General features: G+C 44.4%; 1 protein-coding gene across 1 annotated transcript in view; it reads left to right on the forward strand.

Annotated features, from left to right (window-relative positions):
• LOXHD1 (lipoxygenase homology PLAT domains 1) overlaps positions 1-24,107 on the forward strand; it is a gene marked incomplete at both ends in the record, with an annotated part of 150,708 nt that overhangs the window by 19,713 nt on the left and 106,888 nt on the right. The window contains 4 exons of the mRNA XM_082335370.1: positions 7,282-7,362; positions 8,186-8,370; positions 21,848-21,946; positions 23,435-23,583. Of these exons, the coding sequence (XP_082191496.1) occupies positions 7,282-7,362; positions 8,186-8,370; positions 21,848-21,946; positions 23,435-23,583 (514 nt within the window). The remainder of the gene's footprint in view (positions 1-7,281; positions 7,363-8,185; positions 8,371-21,847; positions 21,947-23,434; positions 23,584-24,107) is intronic.

Genomic DNA, 24,107 nt, shown 5'->3' on the forward strand with positions numbered 1-24,107 from the left:
TGCTGAATACCTTTAATCGGCAGTCCATTCTACCTGGTCTTGAATCACTGTACAGACCTTTTCCTGCTCCTAATGCCAGCAAATAAATATGAATTGTAGAGTATGTATGTGATGGTCTTTGGAGGATGTTAAAGTTTGTAGCTCTACTACAGCTAAACCATACCGAGTTGTGGAAGATCCGATTTTGTTGTTTAACTGCTCTGGAATAAAGACACAAACACAGGAAAGCAAGCTTCTTTAATCTGAATAGTGAATATAAGAAGTTAGGAAGTGTTAGAAAGTTGGTACAGAAGGGGCTGTTCAGACTAGAAAGCAAATGAACCCCAAGTGCAGCGGAAGAAGACTTCTCGCATCGCTGCTGAAGAACTTCTTCAGAGATGAGTTGCAATACCTTTCCTTTAATGACAAGGGATGTTTCCTATTTTAAAGCTGCTTATGTATCTAACCGTACTCTGATTTATGCCCATACAAATCTGCAGCACTTACACTGCACTCTGAAGGCTTAATGATCTGGGGCAGAGTTAAGTGACAGCACATTTTAGAGCCGATATTCGCTTCTAAAAAAGAAACAAAGTGGGAAATTTCTTCTCTCTCTTGCTCAGCCTTATTGGCTAGCCTGTGCCTAGCATTTCAGGAACAAAACTACCTGAAAGGGTACTTAGGCAGCAGTGTTGAACAACCCAAAGATAAGAGCTGGTAGAATTGGCGTATGTATAAATTATAATCCACCTGCAGCTATGAAGGTAGCAGCTGGCAGTACCAACTACAAGGAAGGTCAAGCCTTAGAGGGAGAAACAGGAGTTTACTCAAAACAGGCAGGCTTTTAAGGGAATTCAGCTGCTAGACCAGGTCCCTGCTGATAAGTGCCAGCAGCATTTTTCAAATTGTAAAATCTGGCCAGTTTTCCCATGGGATGAGTATAAGGTGACTTCCTGGAACAAAGTCAACCTTTCTGTCTTGCTCAAAATCCTGCCCCTATGCCTAATGCATTAACCTCAGTCTTAAAAATCTCTGAGCTCATTCTCATTAAAATTTTCAAAAATATTTCTCCATGGGAATGGGATAGAAGTTTTCAGAAAAGTAAAATTTGCCCCTGAACTTGGCAAAGTAGATGCAATTCAAAATGTAATTTAATATTGGGAAATGCTGTGCAACCTTTGCAAAGCACTACCTGCTTTGTACACAGTTTCTCCAGAAAATAACAATCAAACTGCAGATAAAAAAGACATAAAGCATAGCTAAGATTATCTAAATTAAATACCACTGTTATATTTTCTTCATGTAAATCATGTCACCAAAGATGAAAAACTGATATTAAGGTACTGTTGCTCCATGCAGTACAAAGTGAAGGAGCACATACCCAACGTGTGCCATTAAGGCTATTGAAATCTGTACTGGGAATGCTTGTGGGTAAGGCAGGGGCTGTTTCAGTGTGCCCTATGGCACTTGGTAAAGTTTCAGGGTAAGTTCAGACCCAGGCTTTCACAGTTTTGGGCTGATGTTTGGCTCCTGGGTGTCATCATGCTGCTACACCCCTGAGCAATTTATCTCATTCAATTAAATCCTTTCAAGTGGGACCATTTTTTCACTAATTCTTCTGTGCTTGTTTAAGCAAGATCCCTTCTGCTGGTCAGGTTATTGGTAGAAAAAGAAAATAATGTCCTTGCTACAGAGATGTTTGCAGTCACTGTGCCTTTTGGCTGGTTTCTTTTCCATCTGGAGTATTTTTGAACGCATGCTGCCTTATGCAGTATTTCCAGCCACCCGTTGACTGATGTTGTCAGCTTCATGACAACAGTCTTGGCAAAATATTTGCAGACCAAACTCCCTGGAGTTCTCTGCTATTGCAGCTCCGTGTTAAGAGTAAATATGGTTTGAACGTATGGTTTTTTTTCAGTTAGGCTGTCCATAAGTCAATCCAGGCCAGTGTCATCTCTCCAGGAGTGATCGATTGCAGCACATGCAGGACAACCAGGTGATCAGGCCCAATAAGCACAGGCTTATGAAAGTCAGGTCCTGCTTGACCAACCTGGTCTCCTTCTATGACAAGGTGACCCGCTTAGTGGATGAGGGAAAGGCTGTGGATGTTGTCTACCTGGATTTCAGTAAAGCCTTTGACACTGTCTCCCACAGCATTCTCCTGGAGAAGCTGGCTGCTCACGGCTTGGATAAGTGCACTCTGCGCTGGGTAAAAAAACCTGGCTGGGTGGCCAGTCCCAGAGAGTTGTTGTGAATGGAGTTAAATCCAGTTGGTGGCCGGTCACCAGTGGTGTCCCCAGGGCTCAGTGCTGGGGCCGGTCCTGTTCAATATCTTCACTGATGATCTGGATGAGGGGATGGAGGGCACCCTCAGTCAGTTTGCAGTGACACCAAGCTGGGTGGAAGTGTCGATCTGCTGGAGGGCAGGAGGCCCTGCAGAGGGCCCTGGCCAGGCCGGGTCGATGGGCCCAGGCCACGGGGTGAGGGTCAGCAAGGCTCAGGGCCGGGTCCTGCCCTGGGGGCACAGCAACCCCAGGCACCGCTGCAGGCGTGGGGAGGAGCGGCTGGGAGCTGCCCGGCGGGAAAGGGCCTGGGGGTGCTGGTCGACAGCCGCTGGACATGAGCCAGCAGGGTGCCCAGGTGGCCAAGAGGGCCAATGGCACCCTGGCTTGTGTCAGGAACGGTGTGGCCAGCAGGAGCAGGGAGGTGATGGTGCCCCTGCGCTGGGCACTGGTGAGGCCGCCCCTCGAATGCTGTGCTCAGCGCTGGGCCCCGCACCCCAAGGCGGCCATGGAGGGGCTGGAGCGTGGCCAGAGCAGGGCAGCGAGGCTGGGGCAGGGGCTGGAGCACAAGGCTGGGGAGGAGCGGCTGGGGGAGCTGGGGGGGCTCAGCCTGGAGAAGAGGAGGCTGAGGGGAGCCCTCCTCGCTCTCTGCAACGGCCTGAAAGGAGGCTGGAGCCGGGGGGGTCGGTCTCTGCTCCCCAGGAACAAGCGATGGGACGAGAGGGAACGGCCTCAAGCTGCGCCAGGGCAGGGTTGGGTTGGGTATGGGGAAAAACTTCTTCCCCCAAAGGGCTGTCAGGCCCTGGCCCAGGCTGCCCAGGGCAGGGGCTGAGTCCCCATCCCTGGGGGGATTGAAAAGCCGGGGAGATGTGATGCTTAGGGACATGGTTTATTGGTGGGCTTGGCAAAGATAGGTTAACGGTTGGACTCAATGATCTTAAAGGTCTTTTCCAAGCTAAATGATTCTATGATTCTATGGTAGTGGATGTGCAGGGAGAAACAAAAGAATGAGGCAAACACATTGTAAGCATTTTCCCAATATCTTTTTGCATCTTGTGGCAAGCTGCCATCTTTGCCAGAGGCCTGATAACACAGATTCACACAGCCTATCATGTATATTAGATAATCTGAGGGTGAGCAAAGCTGTCTGTACTTTCAAGCCAAGAAAACAATAGGGATAGACCAGTGCTGATCCCTGCCACCTCTATATGTCAAAACTATGCAGTCCACGCCTAGTCCATGAGAAACTCGCCTCCTGTGAGATAGCAGGTGACCAAAAGAGCATTATTTTTTTCCTAGTGAGTGACAGGCTGTAGGATGGTTTTTGCTGTGTGACCTTCTGAAATCATGGCAGGTACCCAGCTCCCTCCCGCCGCTGCTAAACATCAGTGGCAGGAGCAGGCGGACCTGCAGGCAGGGTTGCAGGGAGATGCCACCAAGAATTGACTCTTTCTGATAATTTAATGGAGCATCTTTAAAATTTTGTTTGAACTGACATCCATGGTAACACTTTGTGCTTCTGTGCAGCCCTTCATCCATGGCGCTTTTGCAGGTGGTTCTGTGTGTTTAAAGCATTGTCAGATAAAACACCTAATAGAAAGACAATTTAAATGATCTTTAATGCAGTCATTCAAAGATAAATTAGTTCAGGTTACTCCAAGACGGCTAAAAGTTGTGGTTATTATTTTTATGCCTCTGCTGTGATCCCAGGTTTTCTCTCTGTTCTCTCTGTTCCTAAAAGCTCAGCTCTGCAAAGGGTGCTGTTAGCTGATCAGAAGTAAAGACTATTTTCTACAGATATTCAAAATTTCAATTTCATATGTGACTTTCATTTAGGTTGTCGGATTATCTCTTCTTAATTCCCCTTTATTTAAAAAAAAAGGTGATTTACTAGTGCAAATGTTTATTTTATGTACTTCTGCATTTAAAATTGCATCATTGATAGTTTCTTCTTGTCAACATACTAAGCAGTAGTGAAACTCTCATTGCACTGGCACACTCTGTGCCAATGGCCTACAGAAGAGATGCACGCAGGGATTTAGAAATACTGTGCTCAAATATACACCAGTTCTTGTGGGGCTTTTTAGCAACGTGACTTACCCAACCAGGGGGCATAGTGCTCTGAATCATTGTACATTTGCAATACCATGAACAGTGCAACCTGCAGGCAATCATTCAACCAAAAGAATCTGAAAACAGCTTCAGATAAGAAAAATATTTGAGAATTTTATGTACTAAGCTTTAGTGAAGTTCCTTGGATGCTTCTTACAAAGCAATCAGGTAAAACACTATAACGGACTAAAACTAGAGCTGCTAAAGCCAATTAAATATGTGAAATAAAAAAAAATGGTTGAAACATATTTCTGAAGTTGCCCTAGCCTGATATCCTAGCTGAAGAATAGGGCTCCAAGTGAAATTCTGCTGATCTTTAAGTGTTTGCTTATGGCTAGCCATGCCCAGTCCCTGGGTCTGAATCCAGTCAAGCCTGAACATTAGAAATTTAGTGCTGCAATTTCCAAGTCAGATTTTTCCCTGCTTTATTTGTCACTGGAGCTGTGCAAGACAGAGTGCTGCATTGTTCAGTGTAACGAGTTCCTTGTGGTAATCAGGCTATGAATTTCTTACTCCAGCCCCGTCCTGGATCAGGCTCTGACACAGCCCAGCTGTAATTTCTCCTTCTCTCTCTCTCTTTCTTTCTTTTTTTTTTTTTTGGATAAACTTCAGTATAACCATTCAGCATGGGATATTCCCTTACTCTCTCTCCCCACTTAATTGACAATGCTAGAAAAATGCTAGAAGGAAGGATTGGGATTTTCCTTAAAACATTCTCCTTTTTTTGTGCTGTTGATGCTGCATATCCATCTCAAGGGAAGAGACTTGTCAAATTCTTCCTGCCTTTTGACAGCAAGACTTCCCAGGAGTCTGACTCCTGGACCACAGTCATGTTTCCCAATGCTTCCCCAAGCTCTTTCAAGATGCATGAAACATCTGCTAGATGGGCACTCTTGGATGCCCACTTGGTGCTCCTCCAACACCAGGTTTCTTCCCCACCGCTCTCCCACCATCCCAGCAATGAAAACAGCCCAGCACAGTGGCAGGACTGCTATAAACTGGCAGCCACTGGGACCGGTGCACTGAAAGCTTTGGGCTAATTAGTCTCACAATACTTTTGTGCCATCTCCGTAGCAGTCTGCAGCACTGCATCAACCTCCGGAGCCGATGCAGGGAGAAGCCGCTGTCATTATGATGCTCGCTCAAGCCTGACAAACTAATTGCCTCACACTCGCTGACTGTTTTCTCTCTGACAGCCAGGTTGGGGGAGGCTGGGCTGGATTTAATTGTCTCTTGTCTTCACGGCAAGGTTAACTGTTTTAGCCTTTTCATGTAGCGGCGATGCTCCTGGCACAGTATCTGAAATAGCAGAATGGAGGAGGAGGAGGGCTGCGCATGCATTTGCAGAACACACAAAATAACCTTTAAACAAAGGCGCATGAAGATCCTTCAATGATGTGGAGAGCCGAGCAGAACCGAACCCCCTTGCTCGGATTGTTAATATTCATTAACTTTCTCAGTACAAGCTGCTTGTCACTGTGACTTTATGCTGCTAAAGTGCTGTGGTTTCTTGTTCGTTTTAATATGACTTCTGGATTTTGCTGTATTTAATCATCTGTAGCAATGCTTAGTGGCCCAGGTGAAATGGGGGCCCATGAGGGAGGGCAGGTGGGAGAGGCTGTGTCTTCAGAGCAAGGATGGCTTTTGCCTTGATGTTATTCATACTGTTTTTGTGGAAAATATGAGCTCAAAAAGGACGGAGGTACTTGCCAAAGATCACATCACAGGCTGGAGGCAGAACTGGGAATTAAATTCTACATCCTCAGACCCAGGCCGATATACTTTGTACTGCCTTCCACTTGCACCTGTGAAATACAAACCGCACACTTAACACTTCCCAGAAAAATCAAACTAGTCCCTGTCCTACAGTCATTTTGCTTTGAATGAGATAGATACAAATCGTAGGAGAAAGCTGCAAAGGAAGTTTCAGTGGTCATCAAAAAAGTGTCTGAAGAAGAGCGTGGAAAGAAACCTTTGATGTGGTTGGATGCTTTTATCTCTGGCTGAGCTCTGGGCAGATCTGCAGCTCCATAGGGAACTGGCCAGGCTACAGAACCCCTTTGCTCCATCTCCAAGAATGGGTCCACTCGAAGCTTGGGGGCTAGGATGGCAGGAGAGAACACCTCTGGGAGTGGGAAACAGAGATGAAAAGCATATTGAGGGCCTGTAAAGCAACTGAGGTGGATGTGCAAGGGTCCAGATCCACCAGGGTCTTCCATGTTTATTGGCTGACAAGGGCTGGTCGATAAAGTCAAAATGAAGCTCTGACTTGACCATTCCTAATGAATAATTTGCAGCCACTTGGGAGGCGAGCAGCTGAAAACATCCCTGTGTTTTTTACTGTTATCTCTATGTCTTAGCAACCGAGGGGTGGGCTAGCAGAGTTGAGGAACCACAGACGAGGTGTTACAAAAGAGTTAGAGTTCTTAATGTAATTTTTGCTTCATTGGCACTGCCTTGAAATATCTTCACTGAAGATTATTTTCAGACACCTCTGAAAGCCACTTGCTGATGGGAAAGTCTTACAGGCTCCCCTAGCTCTTATCTCTATGGTCAATTTAGCTGAGGATTTTGAAAAAACTCTATCATGTTTTATTCTTGGAGGTGATATGGAATGTGATCCAAGGTTTGCATCTGCTTGGGCCAGCATTGCATTTCCCCCAAATCTTCCGTCTCAGTTTCTGCAAGGACTCTTAGAGCTCGAGAAGGGAAAAAGCCTGTTAAATGTCAGTACTTAGAGCTATCCAAAGCTTGTCACGGGAAAGAGGACATTGAAAAGTAGGTCTATCCGGTGCTAGAAATGACATTTCTTCATCCTTAAACACTAGCACTCTGTCAGGCCGCAAGGTGGGCTTGCTGACAAGGTTGCTATTTTCTTACCATTGCTTTTGGTGCATGTGTATTACAGGAGCAGCACGGCCTTTGAGAGGAGCAAAACAGATGTGTTCCGAGTGAAAACCAACAACGTCGGACAAATAAAGAAAATAAGGTACCCGCACAACATTACTACCACGGTACCTGCTCCACGAGCTGCTAATCGAATGACAGGCTGTAGAGGCTTTAGCGTTGCCATGTTTTATTCATTATTTGTTAACGTGCTCTTATCAAGGTGAAGTTAAGGGGTGGTAGAAGCTTGTTTACTGCCTAAGATTTTAACTGAAGCGTGAAATCTTCTACGGTATTACTTATAACTATCCACGCTCCCCACCAAGAATTGTATTTCTGTCATATGCAATCATGGAGGAAAGCGTTTAGGACTGTTTTTATGTCCCAAAGGAGGTAAATGGTGTTCGCTATCCTCTTTTGCTACATTAGTGTAATGTAAATGATAATTATTATGTTTAACCACCATCTGACTGATCTCTATAAAATTAAAAATTACTAAGTAGTACAAAGAAACCTGGGAAAATGGTAAGAGGAGGATGAAACAAAGTAAGAAGAGAGAAGAGCAGAAGGGATACAGGGTGGGAGGAGAGTCACTTATGTTTTAGCTATGCAGTGCAAGGTGAATGAATGCACATGTTGAATGAACATGCAAGTGTGTGTATGTCTGTGTGCATCCCCTTGCAGACAGTAGCCCACATATTGCCTATGGTATCTGCACTTACACACACACATATATAGGAATGTTGTTCTTTACAAAATACCCTGTAAAAGCCCATAAATCCCGTGAAATCCCTTGGATAGCCAGGTATAAGTAGGTATTTTGTGTATAGTTGCTCTAGCCTTGCCTAATATAAAATATTCCACAAAATTACAATGTTAGTGGCCAGTCAATCAAAATATCAAATCCAGAGTTGTTCTTCCTCTAGGATTGAGCACGATAACACTGGACTGAATGCGGGCTGGTTCCTTGACCGCGTGATCGTGACCGACATGAACAGACCTCACCTCCGGTTTTACTTCCCCTGCAACAACTGGCTGAGCAAGGAGGATGGGGATGGACTGTACGTCAGAGACCTCGTTGGCAGCTTGAATCCCATGGATGTGCCCAAAAGTAAGGGTTTTCCCAAAAGCTTGGCTTTCTGGTGCCTTGTCAGAAAGTCATTGCAGATGACTTCAGTCATATAAAAAGTAATGTGTAGTCTAAGATAATCTGGTTTTTCTTTATAGTCAGTGGAGAGAGAAATAGGGAGATGCAAGATGCCTCGAGAGGGTAATTCCTTCTTGAAATGTTAGACCTGACATCTTAGGGTGGGATAAATCACTGTTTGGAGAGGCTCTTCTCATTCGTTGAGTACTGAAGGATTCGTGATGACTACTTTAAATTAGATTAAATGGCTACACATAGATGAGAGGCATCCCATCCCAGAAGATGTAGCCAGTATCGTTGTGTGCTATCAGAAGAGGCAGCGTGGTTGCAGTCCTATGTATAAATTTAAGTGTTTCTAGGCTCTGGTGATGACCTGCAGGAAATTTCCATAAACAAGCCAACCCTCTCGCTGTAATTCTACACCGGTTTACTGTATGTGTATGATAACCATATTGAACTGGTGCCTGTTTTTCAGAGTAGTTTTAAGCTAATGATGTTGAAATGAAGCCAGGACAGCTTGCAAACCAGACATGTACTCCCAAATTGATATCAGCGTGTAGGCCATGTGGTGATGTATAGTGCATGTAACATGAGTGGGAAGATGATCGAGATGTGAAAGTGGAGCCAGCAAACCAGTCCTAGGTGGTATGTCAGCAGTTTATCTGCAAGTGCTAATGAGGAAACCGAGTTGTGTTTTCCTGATGACCTCACCAATGCACTCCTCCTTTCTGTGAGCTTAATTTTGAGCATGGAAAGTGAAGTACACCCACCTCTAACCACAGGTCTGAGGGAAAGGAGAGGTATAGTTTGGCGCGAAAGAGGGGAAACTTGTGGTTTTGCTAGTATCACATCTTTTTGAGAATAAGTAGTAGATTTCTTGCACTAATATTGTTGACATGACCACTTAGGAGCATTTTTTTTGGTAAAAACAGTTTATTGCTAGCCTTAATACAGCACTTTGAGCATTGACAGATGCTCTAGAAGGGCAAAATACTGTTATTTTTATTGAGATCCTGTTTGAAGTTAACAGTGAAACAATACACCATGACACTGTCCCTGAATTGTTAAATAATTTTGCCCTGTTAAGATAAAGCCTCCTAAGACAGTTTCAGTATGTTGAAGTTGTAAGTATTAAAGGATACTGCACGTGAGTTAGCACGCACAAATAATATCCATTGACAAGAAATATATGTGGGAGCATTTTATAAATGCAGACCTCTCCAGGGTGGCTGCCACAGGGGAATGAGATAATGTCTGGAGATGCTCTGCCAAAACCCCACCCAGTTACTGCTGGAGCTGTGCATGCCGAAGTTTTTTTCCTGCTCTTTTATCTGTTCAGTTTGTGAAATGGAAGAGTTAAGGATACTCGAGGGGCAGGAGGGGTCTGGAGAAGGTAGTGGATGAGTCAAAGCAATACTCAATTAACAAGAGGTTCCCTTGAGGAGGAAGTCAACCATTCAATCTTAATAGATCTTTAAATGACACAACAGTTTATCTGAATTTATTATTTCTCCTGCCTGGGAGAGCTGATTCAAGGGAATGCATATGATTGCCTCCATCCTGTTCAACACCTGTCTCTCAGCAGGAAAAGATTTGTGGGCTAAACCCTCAGCTGGTAAAAATCAGTGCAGCTCCAATTAAATTGCTGGAGCAACTTTGCATTTCACCAGCTGAAAAGCTAGTCCTGAGTACTCAGTCTTCTGGAGAAGTGGTTTTGGGTTATAGATCAACTGCTCACTATGTGCTTGGTCCAGGACAAATATGAATAAGATTGTCTCCTGCCTTAAGAGTATGAAAGAAGAGATTTAACCAGGCGTTTTTCAGAAATGCATCTGTTCTCATTGCCTTTATCAGATAGAAAAGCCCACTTTTGAGTGGCACAGGCTGGATGCTCTGCGGCCGTCCGTATAAATGCAGGGAGCTGGGCTGAGGCCAGAAACACGGGTGAAGGGTTGGATGCCTTCCAGGTGGCAGGTCTGAATCTGTAAGAAGAGAGGGTTAGCTCAGCTGTATCAGGTTGCAGTTCCCCTTGAACCATAATTAATGAAAGATAAACATTCACAGGCTGCTGAGGTGAACTGTCAACTGCAAATGTAAATTTATCTGAATTCATTTGGTTCCCCCTGGATCCGTAAAGGTCTGAAATGAGATTGTGATACGATTTTCTTTGTACATACAAGTCACTTTCCCTAAATTTCGTTGGGTTTTTTTTTCTTTCAAATGGATTAAACAGTGGTGTTTACTCTTTGAGTATGAATATTATGTGGTTTGGTGATTTTTATGTACCTGTAAAGAAAGATTAGTTACTACCTCTAACTCCGTGTTCCCACTAGCAGTGTTCAGTGCCATACTCTTCTTTTTGGTCGTGTCTCTTCAATCACCGTTCCCATTTTTTCTTCAGTTCTTCTTTGTAAACCACCCAGGCACTGTTGTTACAGACCTTAGTTTCATGCTTTGCTTTCATGCTCCATTTGCTGCCACAGTCTGGTATGTTTTTGAAGGTAACCAAATAAGTTTCCTCCATGTTCCCTCTCCTGCAACATCTTCAGCTTTTGATCTTCTCCTGGAGAGCCTTCTCATCTTTGTCATGAGGATTTACTTTCCTTTCTTGAACTGGAAGCCACTGCTGGGACGTGCATCTTCTCTGTGATATGTGTGGGATGTGGACAGGAGAAAAAAGAATTTTTTTTTTTGTCTTATTTTTGGTTTGTTGAAGCTCCGTAGAGGCATTTGAAGAATATTTGAAGGGGTTTGTTGGTGCTTGAACCAAAACCTACCAAGCCATGGGGAGACTCAGCCTCTTTCTTGGTAAGGAGCACAGGCCAGCCAGAGAATCCCTGTGTAGGGCTGTGAGCTTTGAAGATGTTAATTTAAAGGAAAAAAAATATAGGAATTATTAAAAAATGCAGAAAAGAATATGTTTTGAAAAAATAGTCAACACATAATTGAAAAATTGGACACACACACAAAACAAAAGTAGAGTTCTTTTCATGATTCAAATAGAGTTACCGAGGACAGCAGGAATACTTAGTGATTGCGGATGTCTGAGTGATTGCATTTACTTATCTGAATAAAATGGCTCCTGTCAGGTTCCCCGTTGAATGCCACATGTTTCTCAAGGAGAACAGGTTACATTTTAAGTGTTCCTGCTTGAATGGTCCTCTATTCCCTGTATTCACATCCATGGCATCATATGCCCATGGCCCTTTGACAGTGATAGTGCCACAGATTCTTATTTACCCAGCAGCTGCCATTGGCAGCCTGGATTAATTTACATTACAGGTATTAATTACAAGCAAGGGCTATTGTTCGGCCTTATGCTGCTTCACTTCAGTTTATGAAGTCTTAGGATTGTATGACTGTGACTGAGCCTTTATGCCAGGGACTGGCTCAAAGCTGAAGTCAGGAGGTGGTTTTCCTTTGAGTGTTGTGGGTTTTGGATCACTCTGAGGGTGTCTGATGTCCTACCAAAAAGTGGCGGGGGAGGAGAGCATTCGTAATAGCTTCTAATAAGAACTACTGACCCAACAAAGACATGAAAGCAAATGAAATTTGGGACCCAGTTTCCAGTCTGTTGCTTGATATCCGCAGCCTGGTCATGAATCACTTGCATCACTCTGTAGAAAGACCCTTGTGTCTCCCACCTCATGGTGACTCTTATCTGGTTGGACTTCACCCTGCTTTCCCTGGCAGTTTGCAGCACCAGATCTGCTCTGCAGCCCCGGTCTGAGCCTGGCACGAGTGCCATGGTAGTTACCCCACTGGGGTGAAAGATATCTCTTGGAGCCAGGCACAGCACTGCCCACGGGAACCTGCTGCAGGTGGGACACCAGGGCCATGTCTTTCTCCATCCCTGTGTGTGTGATGGGTACAGCTTTTATCACCCAGCTGTAAAGCTGGGAGTCCTGAGATTTGCTCTTCAGGTGGATTGAAGGGTGTCACAAGATGTCATACGGGAATCTTTTTGCAAGGCTACATTTTGTCCTCATTCATAAAAGAAGCTGAGGTCTGGTTGGGTTAGGTGGTATGTTAATTATCCACAGGCCGTCTTGTCTCTGGGGTAAGGACAGGCTGTTATCACTATCTAGCTGGTTGAGGATAGTCTAGGCTCTCCTCACTGTGACCTCCAGTTTTCCTCAGAACGAGGGAAAAAGTTAGGTTAGGTATCACCAACACATACTTACTGTTATTGATTACGCTTGAAATCTCTCCTTAATCAAAACAATTATCTGTACTCGCTCTTTTATTGAGAGAAAGCGGGAACATTCATTTGCAAAGGGAGCCTTTAGTCGCTTGGTCCTTAAAACCATGTTCAAGAGCACAGATACCTGAAAATTAATTCAGACTTCTGTGCAATTGCAATTTATGCTAATCTGTCAAATTTTGGTCAAGTCTTGCCAACCTGCCTGTTGCAAATGAGGTTCAGAGCCAAGGACTGATTTCCAGCTGGCTCTTGGGCCACCAGCACCCTGGAATTGTTTAAGATTGGACATGATGGGCTATAAATGTGCATGGGATGGCATTTCATGTCAAACTGTTTCAAGGCTGCATATTCACAGTAGGACAGAATTGCATGTGTCACCTCAAACTGTAAAACTCCTCCATTCTCTACTTTTTCTGGGTAAAGTGTAGTCTTATTTGGTCTATTAATAATGAATGTGTTTACAACGGGTGCGTTACACAGCACAGTACTGAGGAGCAGGGCAGTTGCAACGCGTGGCACACCCAGACCTTGAGGATGGGAGCATCCAACACAATTGCATTGCCTTTATTTTTTTCCATACTTAAAAGTACTGTGCATTGGTCACCTATTGTTTTTTGTTATTATGAGTATTATGTCAAAAATGGATTGCAAGACCAGATTAGGTGTAGCTGTGCTGTATCTAGGGCTAAGTCTGCATGGTCTTTTGCAGGCAGACATAAGTTTTCTGCCTTGCTGAGACAAGAACCAGCTTTGAACAGCAAGGTCAATGGTTGTGTCAATTCTGGCCGGATTTGGGGTTGATATATGATGCATCTGAGAGTCTGCATGGATATGTCCTACGGGGTAATGGCTGTAAGGTCACATTGAGCAATTGGGAACTGGATTCCTGTAAAAGCAGATGAGTGGTGAAACGTGCCTGTGTGCTTGTGCATGCAGAGGGTAGACTCGCCTTTAAAAAATGGGAACGATATTTATTATAATTACAAGTGAGGGAAGTTCAGCCGATCAAGTTGCAGGTCAGGCCCAATCCATTAGTCTTTCACAAGTTTCTTTGAATCATTGGTCTGTCCTCATCTGGGGCAGAGTTAATGAGATCACCCGAGGACACTTGGACAGTTTGTGTTCGTGGTGGGTCAGAGGAGAAGACCACAGGCAGAGAGAGCCACAGAACAGTTTCCTTCGAAGGCAGGAAAGGCAGTCCTTGCAGGTGTTATGAAGGCAGTCTGTGCACTTGGAGAAGCAGCCTGTGCTGGACTTCTCCACCTGGTGTGCTTTTAAGAGCATCTGTGCAAGCACACGTAGAGTTAACACGCTGTAGATACTCTCTGAGTTTTTTAGATCCACTAGGACCTAAAACTCATATATTTGAGGTGGGAATGTGAGCTGTGTTATTTCTTTCCTCTGCAAAGGAGGTTTGTGTTAATACTTCACAGTTCATTGTCCAGAGTTTTCAATGCTGGCTGACTTAAGACTTGTGAGGCACTGACCTGGTTGTGGCTTAAGGAAACACTTGGGGCAGCAGGTATTGATGCACATGCTTGACTTTGAGTCAATGGCTAAATCCTTTCTGTCCCAACAGGATCTGCATGTCCCTAAGGGCTGGACTGGATCCGAACTGAAGCCATGGCCAATATTTCTCAATAACATACTGGCACTAGAAGGTCTGATGAGGAGCAGCATTTTAGATGTGAGGCACCAGTCGATGATGCCCTGTGGGCTTTGCAGCCTCATTTTACAAAGCACCAGACCTGGAGAGTGGGACTGGTCCCTCTCCTGTCTCCCCTGGGTCATGACTCAAAATGAGGTGTTACATTTTGGAAGCTTACCTGATCAGAAAAACTAAAGAGATTATTTCTGAGGATGCAGAAGAGGGGGGAATGAAATATTAATAGGTGTTGCCTGCTCATCAAAACTCATCTTTATTTATACTGAGAACTGGAAGTGTATAATCAGCACAAGAAAATGCAGCTAAATATATTTATGAAATAAATATGAGTTGTTTACTTTTGAATAATGGTGAATACCCCCCATATTAAGGATGAGGCCTTGCTGCATGCTGAGATATTCAATAAACAAGGTTTGCAGAGGGAGTACTATCTTTTACTACCCAATTGATAACAATGGAAAAAACCTGTCATGCTATCTGGCACACAGAGTATCCCAAAATGTCTTATTTTTTTTCCCCCCCTCCCCCCCCAAATACTTCAGTTGGTCTAATAAGGATTTTACTCTCCCTGCAAACTTTGCCAATCTTATATTACTGTGTCTAAAACAAGTCAGCTATGGACATTTTACTTGCAATGTATTTTTTGCCTGTTATTTTGTCTCTAAAGATGGGTAAGGGCAATGAAAAACTGAAATGTAGAAATGAAAAGAAACACTGGTGACTTGTAAACCACAAGGAAGACAAGATGCACAGAGCTCAGAAATGGGATGGAAATAGAGATTTGTAATTCATATAAAGGACCTCGTGTTTCAAGAGAAAAAGATCTGGAGAGGCATGAGATCTCTATGTGTGGCTGGTATATAGATCTACTTGTATCCAATACAAAACATAGAGCAGCATGTTTGTGAAGATGGGGGATAATTTTGACCAATTATGTCTAGATATTGTAATTATTTCAACTATCAGTTTTGAAATAAAGTAACTTTATTTAAATATATTATTCATACTAAGAAATACTGAACTACACTGATAATAATATGATTTTAAATAATACTGTAAAATTACTTTTCATTCTGAGCAGAAGTGTTTTACCCAAGAGGTTATTCTCAATGATTTCCCCAATTTTGATAATAGCAGCTCTGGGGAAAACAGGAAGCAGATATTTCTTTTGTGAAATATCTGCCTTTTTTTTTCATGGGCTCCCACCCTAGGGCTGAACTAATGAAAAATAATGAAAAATCTTGGAAAATTAGATGAACAAGGATTTCTGTGCCGCTGTCACAAGGTGGGTTGCTGCCTGCTAAGCTCCATGCCTCTGCAACTAAGCCGCTATTGTCTCTTGAGCAAGGTCGTTTAGAGCTCCCTTCAAAATGTCATCATCACTTTGAAGTTGCAGTAGGAACATCAGTTTAGCATATCCTACAAGCAAAGACTCCTGCATGTGGTAAATTGCCTCTCACAGGCTTTGCAGAGGGATGATCTGGGCTGAATCCTAATATATTAACTGTTTTGATGCATACTTTGATTTCACCTAAGTGCCACACAAAATGGGGCTGAATCTTGTGGTCTCTGGTCTGGATGGGGAGACCAAGTGGCTGAGTTCGTTACAGGAGGGGCACAAGGCAGTGGCTGAAGATAATGCAATATTCAGCAGAGCAAACGTAATCATTTCCTTTTCCCATGTCCTATGCCTCGTTGGGTGGCAGCAATAATATTTCTTTCTTAAGAACGCACTTTCAGAGGGCTCTTCTGAGATTAATGAAATGCTGATCTGGGGTGGCACCAGCCTTACATCCTTGGTGCTGCCTCTGATGACGTGTGCCCCAAAGCCATACAAAGGCTTTTCAGCCTTTCTCCCCAACTAACACCGTGCTTTGGCAGGAGCGCTCAATGGCCAAAAGCAATGTAAAGCTCTTTCTTCATCAACGCCTCCTGTGCTCCAGGCATGCTTGTAATCTACATTTCCAGTTTCAACCCTTGGTTTAAGGAGCTGTTCATCACCTCTGAAGGTGCAGCTCATTAAGAAAGATAGTTGTCAATTACTCTTGACAGAGATTAATTATTCTCAAGCTCTAAACCAACTCTTCGAATTCAACCCTTTCCTGGATGAGGGAAAAAATCTTCCTTAACCTTGTGCAGTTGCTTTGTGCAAGAACAGGCCATGCTTTTGAGACAAAGCTAGCTCCTGGTGAACTCAGCAGGACTCCTCTGCTTTTACAGGGGTTGCTTTAGGTTCTCATTACGTCTTGCTCTGAATAGCTGTCTCTAGGGTCCCTGCTACTGCAGTAGAGACAGGTGTAATTATTAGGGCTGGGTGAGTTTTCTTCTCTGCAGTGTTTGCAGAGACTCCAGAGATAATGCTGTGTTGTGTGAAATTGCAGTAAGGCTTCTCCACCAGGTCAGGAGAAACTGATCTAGGAAGAGGTGGTGTTAGCCCCGTGGGATGGGCTCTTTCCCAGGACAGACAAGAACTAAATTCAAATGCTCGCTCTGAATCAAGTGTGTTGGGATGCCAGATCCCAGCTTTGTGCCCTAAACATAGGCTGTTTGACCTTTTAAGGTTGCTCTGACCACGAAGTCTAGCTGTCACTGAGGAATATGCTGTCAGAAGTGGTATAAAGGAGCTTCCATTTTGACAAGTCAGTGCTTTCCATTAAGAAGAGATTTAGTCAGACAATTTCTGGTGGGCTGGAATGACGGACTCAATCTGACAGCGAGGAACTGAGGCATATGGACGTTAAACCACCTTCCTGAGCACATGCAAAAAGGCTGTGGCAGACTCAGGTTGAAGCTGCGCCTTGCCTGCAGATCCAGCCCCCTGTCTCTATTAACAATTCTTTTAACTTTTCGTACTAAAGACAAATGTATTTCTTTGCCAGCAGCAATTCAGAGACAGTAGCGTTGCCTCTCCCCTACCCGTTCCTCGCCCCCCCCGCTTCTGAAATCTGCCTGCTCAGTGCTGAGCAGTACAGGACGGATCTTAAACGTTGCCACCCTTGGGAGCACTGTGAAAACAGAAGGATAATTGCTAAAAGTTGCCTTATGATGAGAAGAATCCATCGCTGCCTACGACTTAGCTCCCTGCTTTTAACCCAGGGTGTTTTGCTTTTGAAGGCTGTGACATTTCTTAGTTGTTGGATGCTGCGCTGCTGCCCTGCTCCGCGGCACGTCATGCACAAGGGAGGTAGGCAGGGATGTCTAGCAGGGAATTCACTGTGCCCTGCAGGAGGTGATAACTGAGTAATGAAGCACGGTTGACTTTGTTTCCCTGCCTGAAACCTGGCACTCCTGCTGCTACAAACTCAGCAGCTTGTGCGTAAACGCCCTATCTAATGCCCCAAATAATATCAGTGACAAGATTTCTTTAGGCAATTCCATCCTAGGTGTTTCAGGTAACCATGATATCATATTGCTAAATAAATAGCATTAACAGATGAATATCACATGGCTGAGCAGTCAGCTGCAGCTTGCAGGTGGAAGGATTTGGCCTGGGTGTGTTCATGCATTTTCCACGGTTGGAGGCAGGAGGGAGGTTGCACGAGAGCACCCGGGGTGCCGGGGCTGGATAAAAAGGTCCTGGGCCAGGTGTTGGGCTAGTGCTACACCCTGGCTCCTTGGGATGGAGATGTCAGTGGGGCCAGCCTGTGGCATCACAGCCCTTCGCCAAAATAAACCCCTTGGCTCTCAGTGGAAAGAGCCTGACTCTAGCCCGCGGTGCAATATTAATCTTCCCTCTTGGCTGCTGAAAGCTGTGGTTGAGTTGATTAGCAACAGACAAGCTGCTTGACTGTCACACCTCTGCTAAATTAATGCAGGGGGGGTCATATCAGTTAGTGCCCACCCCACTGCTTCCCAGAGATGGCATCCTGGCAACGTCTCTGAATGCCTTCTTGGGACAGCTTTGTGTGTGTTGGCGTGTTGGATGAGAGATGTCAGGGGGAGCTGTCTTGCCTCTAACGGAGCAGACACCTTGCTGTAGGGACAAGGAAGGTGCTGTAACCGTACAGGACATTTGCGCTTGTGTGTTGCAATGGGGAGAGGAAAGACAGCAGAAAATAGTTACTGTTCTTACTACGGGATTTTTGCTAGCTGTTCTGCTCTTGGCATCTTGCAGTTCATGCCTCTGAAGCTGCTAATTTTGCTTCTAGGAAAGCTCTTCTTTCCATGCCTGTGCTGCAGCAAGTCTGCACTGCTAGATGGAGTCACAGCTTTTACCAGCCGTACATTAGCATTTTGCATGTTCCCGGTGCTAGGAGAAGCATTCAGAAAAAAAAAAATATCCAGGCAACATCTTGATCTCTGTTTTGCAGATTAACTCACAGCCATGTATTGAGATTAAAAAAAGCCAACTGGGTATTTTTGAAAAGATGATGTTACTGTTTTAAATAATGCATGATTAAAGGCTTACAGAAGAGGGAACAACATCCACCCATGCTTAAAATGAAGAGTGCTTGACTTCAGCCAGATCTCTGCCTGGCTGCAATGAGAGCCTTTTACTGCATGCTTCTAGCAGCTGAATCGTCACTGTCTTTTTGAGATGCAGCATCCCTTTCTATTTAAATTTGCACATCCACCATGTAATTCTGTAAGATCTGCTGATGTATGAAGCACAGAAGGACCCCTGCGTAGAATGAAGAGCTACTCTCTCTGCTGCAGCTGAGTGTTGAATTGCTCGGAGAGGGAGAGAGCACTGGCAAAAATTCAGCACAGCTCAGAATTTATCCCATTTTCTTCCTGAAGATGAAGGAACTAAAATTGTGCTTCATGCAGAGCTGAGTGGGGCAGGTATGGGGACTGGCTTGAGTGCACATGGTATCAGAGTTGGGAACAGATGAAAAAAATTAAGGGGAAAACCTGCTGAGCACACACTCGGCATGATTCTGTGGTTTGTGAAGAAGGGATGTGCTAAGGACCAAGGACCACTAACGCTCTTAGAGTAGCTTTGCCTGTGGAAACACATCCGCAAGGAGGACGAAGAGGCATGCAAGCACATACCATGCATCCCAGCCTTGCTTATATTTTAGAGGACAACATAAAACCCTGGCAGCACAGTGCGCTGTGATTACCACCAGCCGAGAGCGATAACACAATGCATTGCCCATCTCTGCAGGCTCAGGAATCAGCTCCGTCAACGAGGTCTCCATGCTGACACTCTGACAGCCACATCGTGTGGGTAGAGAGCCCTTGGGAGCACTTGGTGTTCTGAGCAGGTTGTCAGCTGATGTTGTTATAGACCTTAGATTTGAAATATAGCAATGCTGAGAAACCTTTCAAGGTGTTGGATCTGGCAAAGAATTTTACCACTGTTTTTCTTGCTGACCAGACATATTTCTGCAGAAGCTGTACAAGGTGCCCTTCCTGCCCTGTTTTTTGGTCACTGCTGCTGATTGCTCTTCATTGACTCGTTCTATACATGTCCTCATTGATGCTCTGCATGTGTTCCTGCATCCTTCTGGTCTGTACTTCAGAGGCATAAAGCCTGATCCTACAAGGGTAATCTAACTTCAGCCACTGATGCTTGTCCTTTTGTGGATCCTTTTATCCCACCAGGCTCCTCTGGCCCCTGAAAAGTGAAGTGGAAAATTAATCAGTGACATCAGAATAAATATTCTAGAGGAGGTGCAAGGAGCAAAGCTTCTTAAAAAATGTGGTCTGTGATTAAAGATCCCAATGTACAAAGGGTCACTTTTAGTTAGAGCAGCTTAGTGGCCAAATGGGAGCTGTAAATTGCGCCATCTCCATCCTTGGCTAATGCAAATGAAATCCTTTGGTGCTGGCATATCACTTGCAGCTTGTAAGAGCTCTATGAATTGAAGCAAAAGAGTTAAAGGGAAACATTAAGGCATTTTATGCCTTGTCTGAGCCTGGCTCTGCCCTCCTCTTTCTTATTATTTAGTATTTATTGCACTTTTATCATTGTTATTTGTAATGGCATGTTTTGTGATGGGGCGCCAAGAATGTCAGGTCGATTTTTAGCCTTTTCGGAGCACGTTCATTAGACCATGACAGGTGATTTTCCCTTCTGTTTGGGCTCTGCCCTTGTACTCCTCACCCTGGGAGCTGAGCGCATCTTTATAATTCAGGGGATGGTCCAACAACCGCTTCTCATACGCTTGCTCTCACATCCTCTGCCTCAGGGGGAGCACGTGCACCAAAGCGTCTGCTGCATTTTAGAATAATTTTTAATATACACTGATTATGGCAGAGGAGGCAGGTGACCTGCTCTGGGAGTGGTAACACAGGATTTGTGACGGTCCCCAGCTCCCGAGGGAATTGATTTCTGGTGTTGGCTGGGAAGCCCAGGTAAAATTCTCCCATAACTTTGCACCTGCTAAAGGGAAAAAGATGCTCACCATCGATCACGGTACGAAAAGTTTTATTTTTGCAAGGGAGGTAGGTGTGATGTGGCCTGTGCATTTCTTCCTTTTGCAGAAGCAGCATGCCCAGGACTCAGAAATAAAGTGGTGATGTAGCACAGAGCTTGCAGTATCAGCGAGCCAGGGCTCAGTAATACTGGGTATAAAGGATACTTTGTTGAGGGCATCTGTGATGTCATGTACTGTTCAGTAGTCGATTTTGCATTAATCTTTACCAGTTTTGTTTTGCGCCTTGCTGTCTGTCTCCAGCACTGGTTCTGCATGGATGACACAGCACTAGACCTCTGTCATGGCTAGTTTTGTTTGGAGGAACAAGGTAGTCAGGTAGACTTTGGCAGCAGATTTCGAACATTGCTCATGTTTGCCCCAAATATAGTCACAATGAAGGCCGTGGGAGTGTTCTCATTAGTTTCAGAAGAAGCTGAGCTCACCCTTGCTGTCCTTTGGAGCCAAGCTAGACTCATCCTGATCCCTCTGAAGAACTTGCTTCTCAAACTCACTGACATGGCATGTGTGAAATGTTCGTGGTGTGGCTCACCCACATGATTTTTGTGTTGCTTGGTGCCATGCATGATGTAGCTTCATAGTGTCACAGCTCCTGAGCTTTACTCCTGTTTCTCGATTAAATGGAAAGGACTGGATTATTTTTTTTTAAACTGGGCAGGTAGCAAGGTGGTCACCTTCAAATTTTTTGCACTTGTGCAGTGTGACTGACCTTTCCTCAAAATACTTCTTGTCACCAGCCAGGCTTAATACAAGCTAAGCTGCAAAAATAGCTCCAGGATAGCACTCAAACCAGAGGGGTCAGGTCTGAGCTTGGGCAGATGGCTGGCTCTGTAACTCACTGACGTTTTGAAAAAGCAAGGCTGGTGTGTAGGTCCAAGTTCATTTAATGGCCATGTATCAACATAAAAATTTGCACCTTCTTCTCATCTATTTCAACTTTCAATGTCAAGGCCAGGAACTGAGTGATCTTTTCCTCTTGCCCAGGGCACTGACTACCCAAAGTGTCTGAGCTCTGCCTACGGATTTTATTCCTCTTGTGGAGAATGTCAGTGTACAGGACCCAGGAGCCACGGTTCAGACATGTTTTCAAGATAGCATCAGCACAGCCTGAATTGGTTTGTACTATTATGTTTTGTATCAAACCACTGAGTTATTAATGTATTGGAATTTCTGCCTCTCTCCTTGCAGTCAACAAATACGTGGTCCGAGTTTTTACTGGTGAAGTTAGCGGCAGTGGAACAGACGCGGATGTCTTCATTAATATCTTCGGAGAGAAAGGAGACACAGGTATTCAAATGCAAATAATTTCCTAAAATATTTCTTCCTGCTCTGCAGGCCTGTGATCTGAACAACACACAGCAGCAGTCTGGCTAGTGCGGAATCATTTGGCTGAGTGAAAAGCACAACAAATGGTGTTGTTAGCTCTGGGGTGTCTCACATCCACAGCTCCTGGAAGCTGCGTCTGCAGAGCAGCAGTCGTAGCTGGGCTGTGAGCATAACTGAAGTTACCTACCACCAAAAAACCCAAACCCTTGGAAAATGCAGCATAAACTACCAGCGTAAGCCAGTGCAGTAAGTGCCAGTCTGCTGAGGGATCCAACACAATGTGTATTTACAGTGCATGCAGTGAGAGCTGCATGGTCATTTAGAAAGATAATCTAACCAAGGTTTATATTAGCTGGCTTTAAATTAATGGTGGCAGCTTTTCGGTGGTGGGGGTTTTTTTGTTTGATTTTTTTTTATATGTAGATTGTACTACAATGGTCTAGGAACTTGAATTTAATTTTTTAAAAATATTTTTAACTGAATAATGCTAAAAGATGTGCCCAGACCGAACTCTCTGGGTCACACCATAGAGAAGAGTGGGCGGAAATTCCTGGAGACCCAGCTAGCAAATATTCTCTCTCTTCTTTACTGCACCTATCCTGTCAAATTCAAGAAAAAATGACATGCTGTCTGCCAAGTGTCCTTGAACAGATTATGAAACCTAGCAGATAGGTCTCATCCTTGATTAATTCTCCAGACTTTTACAAGGGGATTCATCTGATCTCACTGGAGACATCTGAAAGTGGGAGTCTAAATCTAAGCCGGTTGTCCAGGCACTCTGTCATATCTACACAGAGGGATAAAACCCCTAGAAAATCATTCATCCCCTTCTAGGGTAAGTGGGATAAATTGCCTTTCCCTGAACTGCTGCCTTCGGCAGGTTCAATCCCACTCGCAGCATCGCTCACACAGGAACAACGTTGGTTGCCACTGGGGTCAGCGCTTTAATACTTTTCATAAAAGCAAGCTCCTGTGAGATCAGGAAAAGCCAATACCCTTGGTTGGGTCCTAATTTGAAAATAAATCCTTCCTGTGTGATGCAGCAAAGAATCCTATGTCCTGAAATGTCAAAATCTGCAGCTTGTGACCAAAGTCTTTTTTAAACAGTTTGGAGATTTTTAAAGACATTAAAAATAAAAGGGAAATGTGGAGGTATGAAAAAAAGATGCAAGCGCCATCTGGATATATATTTCTGAAAACTCTGAGAGCTGTAAGTAACTGTGACATTAGAGTGAAAATCCTGGTCTTTTGTGTGCTTACGAAAAGGTACCTTTTTTATTAGAATACAAAGTCCTCTGCCCTTACCTTGAATCCTGGTTGCAGAGAGCTGGTGCCTGAAGAATATTTGATTTGGTCAGTGGTGACATTCCTAAATATTTCCTCACTTACAAACATACATGTGCCAGTAACCTTTTCCTCCTTGGTTTCTCTATATTTATTTTTTCTCAGGTGTGAGGAAACTGGACAACGACAAAGACAACTTCGAAAAGGGAGCAGAAGACAAGTTCACACTTGATGCTCCAAATTTGGGAAGGTTAAGGAAAATTAATATAGGTCATAATAACAAGGGTGGCTCTGCTGGCTGGTTCCTCGCGAAGGTTAGTGGCTCCCGAGATGTTTAACATAAACATGTGGTGGGATCAAAATGTCTCACTTTTTACCCTCTCGGTGGTCTGATACCAAGAAATGCAAGGATGTTTGCTGGCGATACAGGTTCCTGGTTACTGAGAAAGGCACAAGTCAAGTTTTCACCTTGCCAGAAGTATCCTCTCCAGCACTTGCTTTTTCTGCAGAGCAAAGGGGGGCTGATGAAGCACTGGCAGCAGCCTGGTGCATGCCAATGTGGTGCATCTAAATCAGCTGCAGCAGATTCAAATTCAGTAGTTAGAAAATGAGGGACACTCTGGGTTTAGTTAAATTGTTGAGCATCTCAGGCGACTTTGTGGCAGTGAGAAAATCCAGTTGTTAAGACTTGAATTTGCCTGCTCTCATAATATTTCTTCTGTCTCAGTCACTGCAGTTTCTTTGACAGATGAGAAGGAATTCTCCAAGCCAGGTCCTCCAAGTCCCCCCTGACTCTGTTGACTTAACTCATTACCAAGATGGTAAAGATACCAGAGTC

Source organism: Platalea leucorodia (genome assembly GCF_965183815.1).
Source record: "Platalea leucorodia genome assembly, chromosome: Z".
Taxonomy (NCBI): domain Eukaryota; kingdom Metazoa; phylum Chordata; class Aves; order Pelecaniformes; family Threskiornithidae; genus Platalea; species Platalea leucorodia.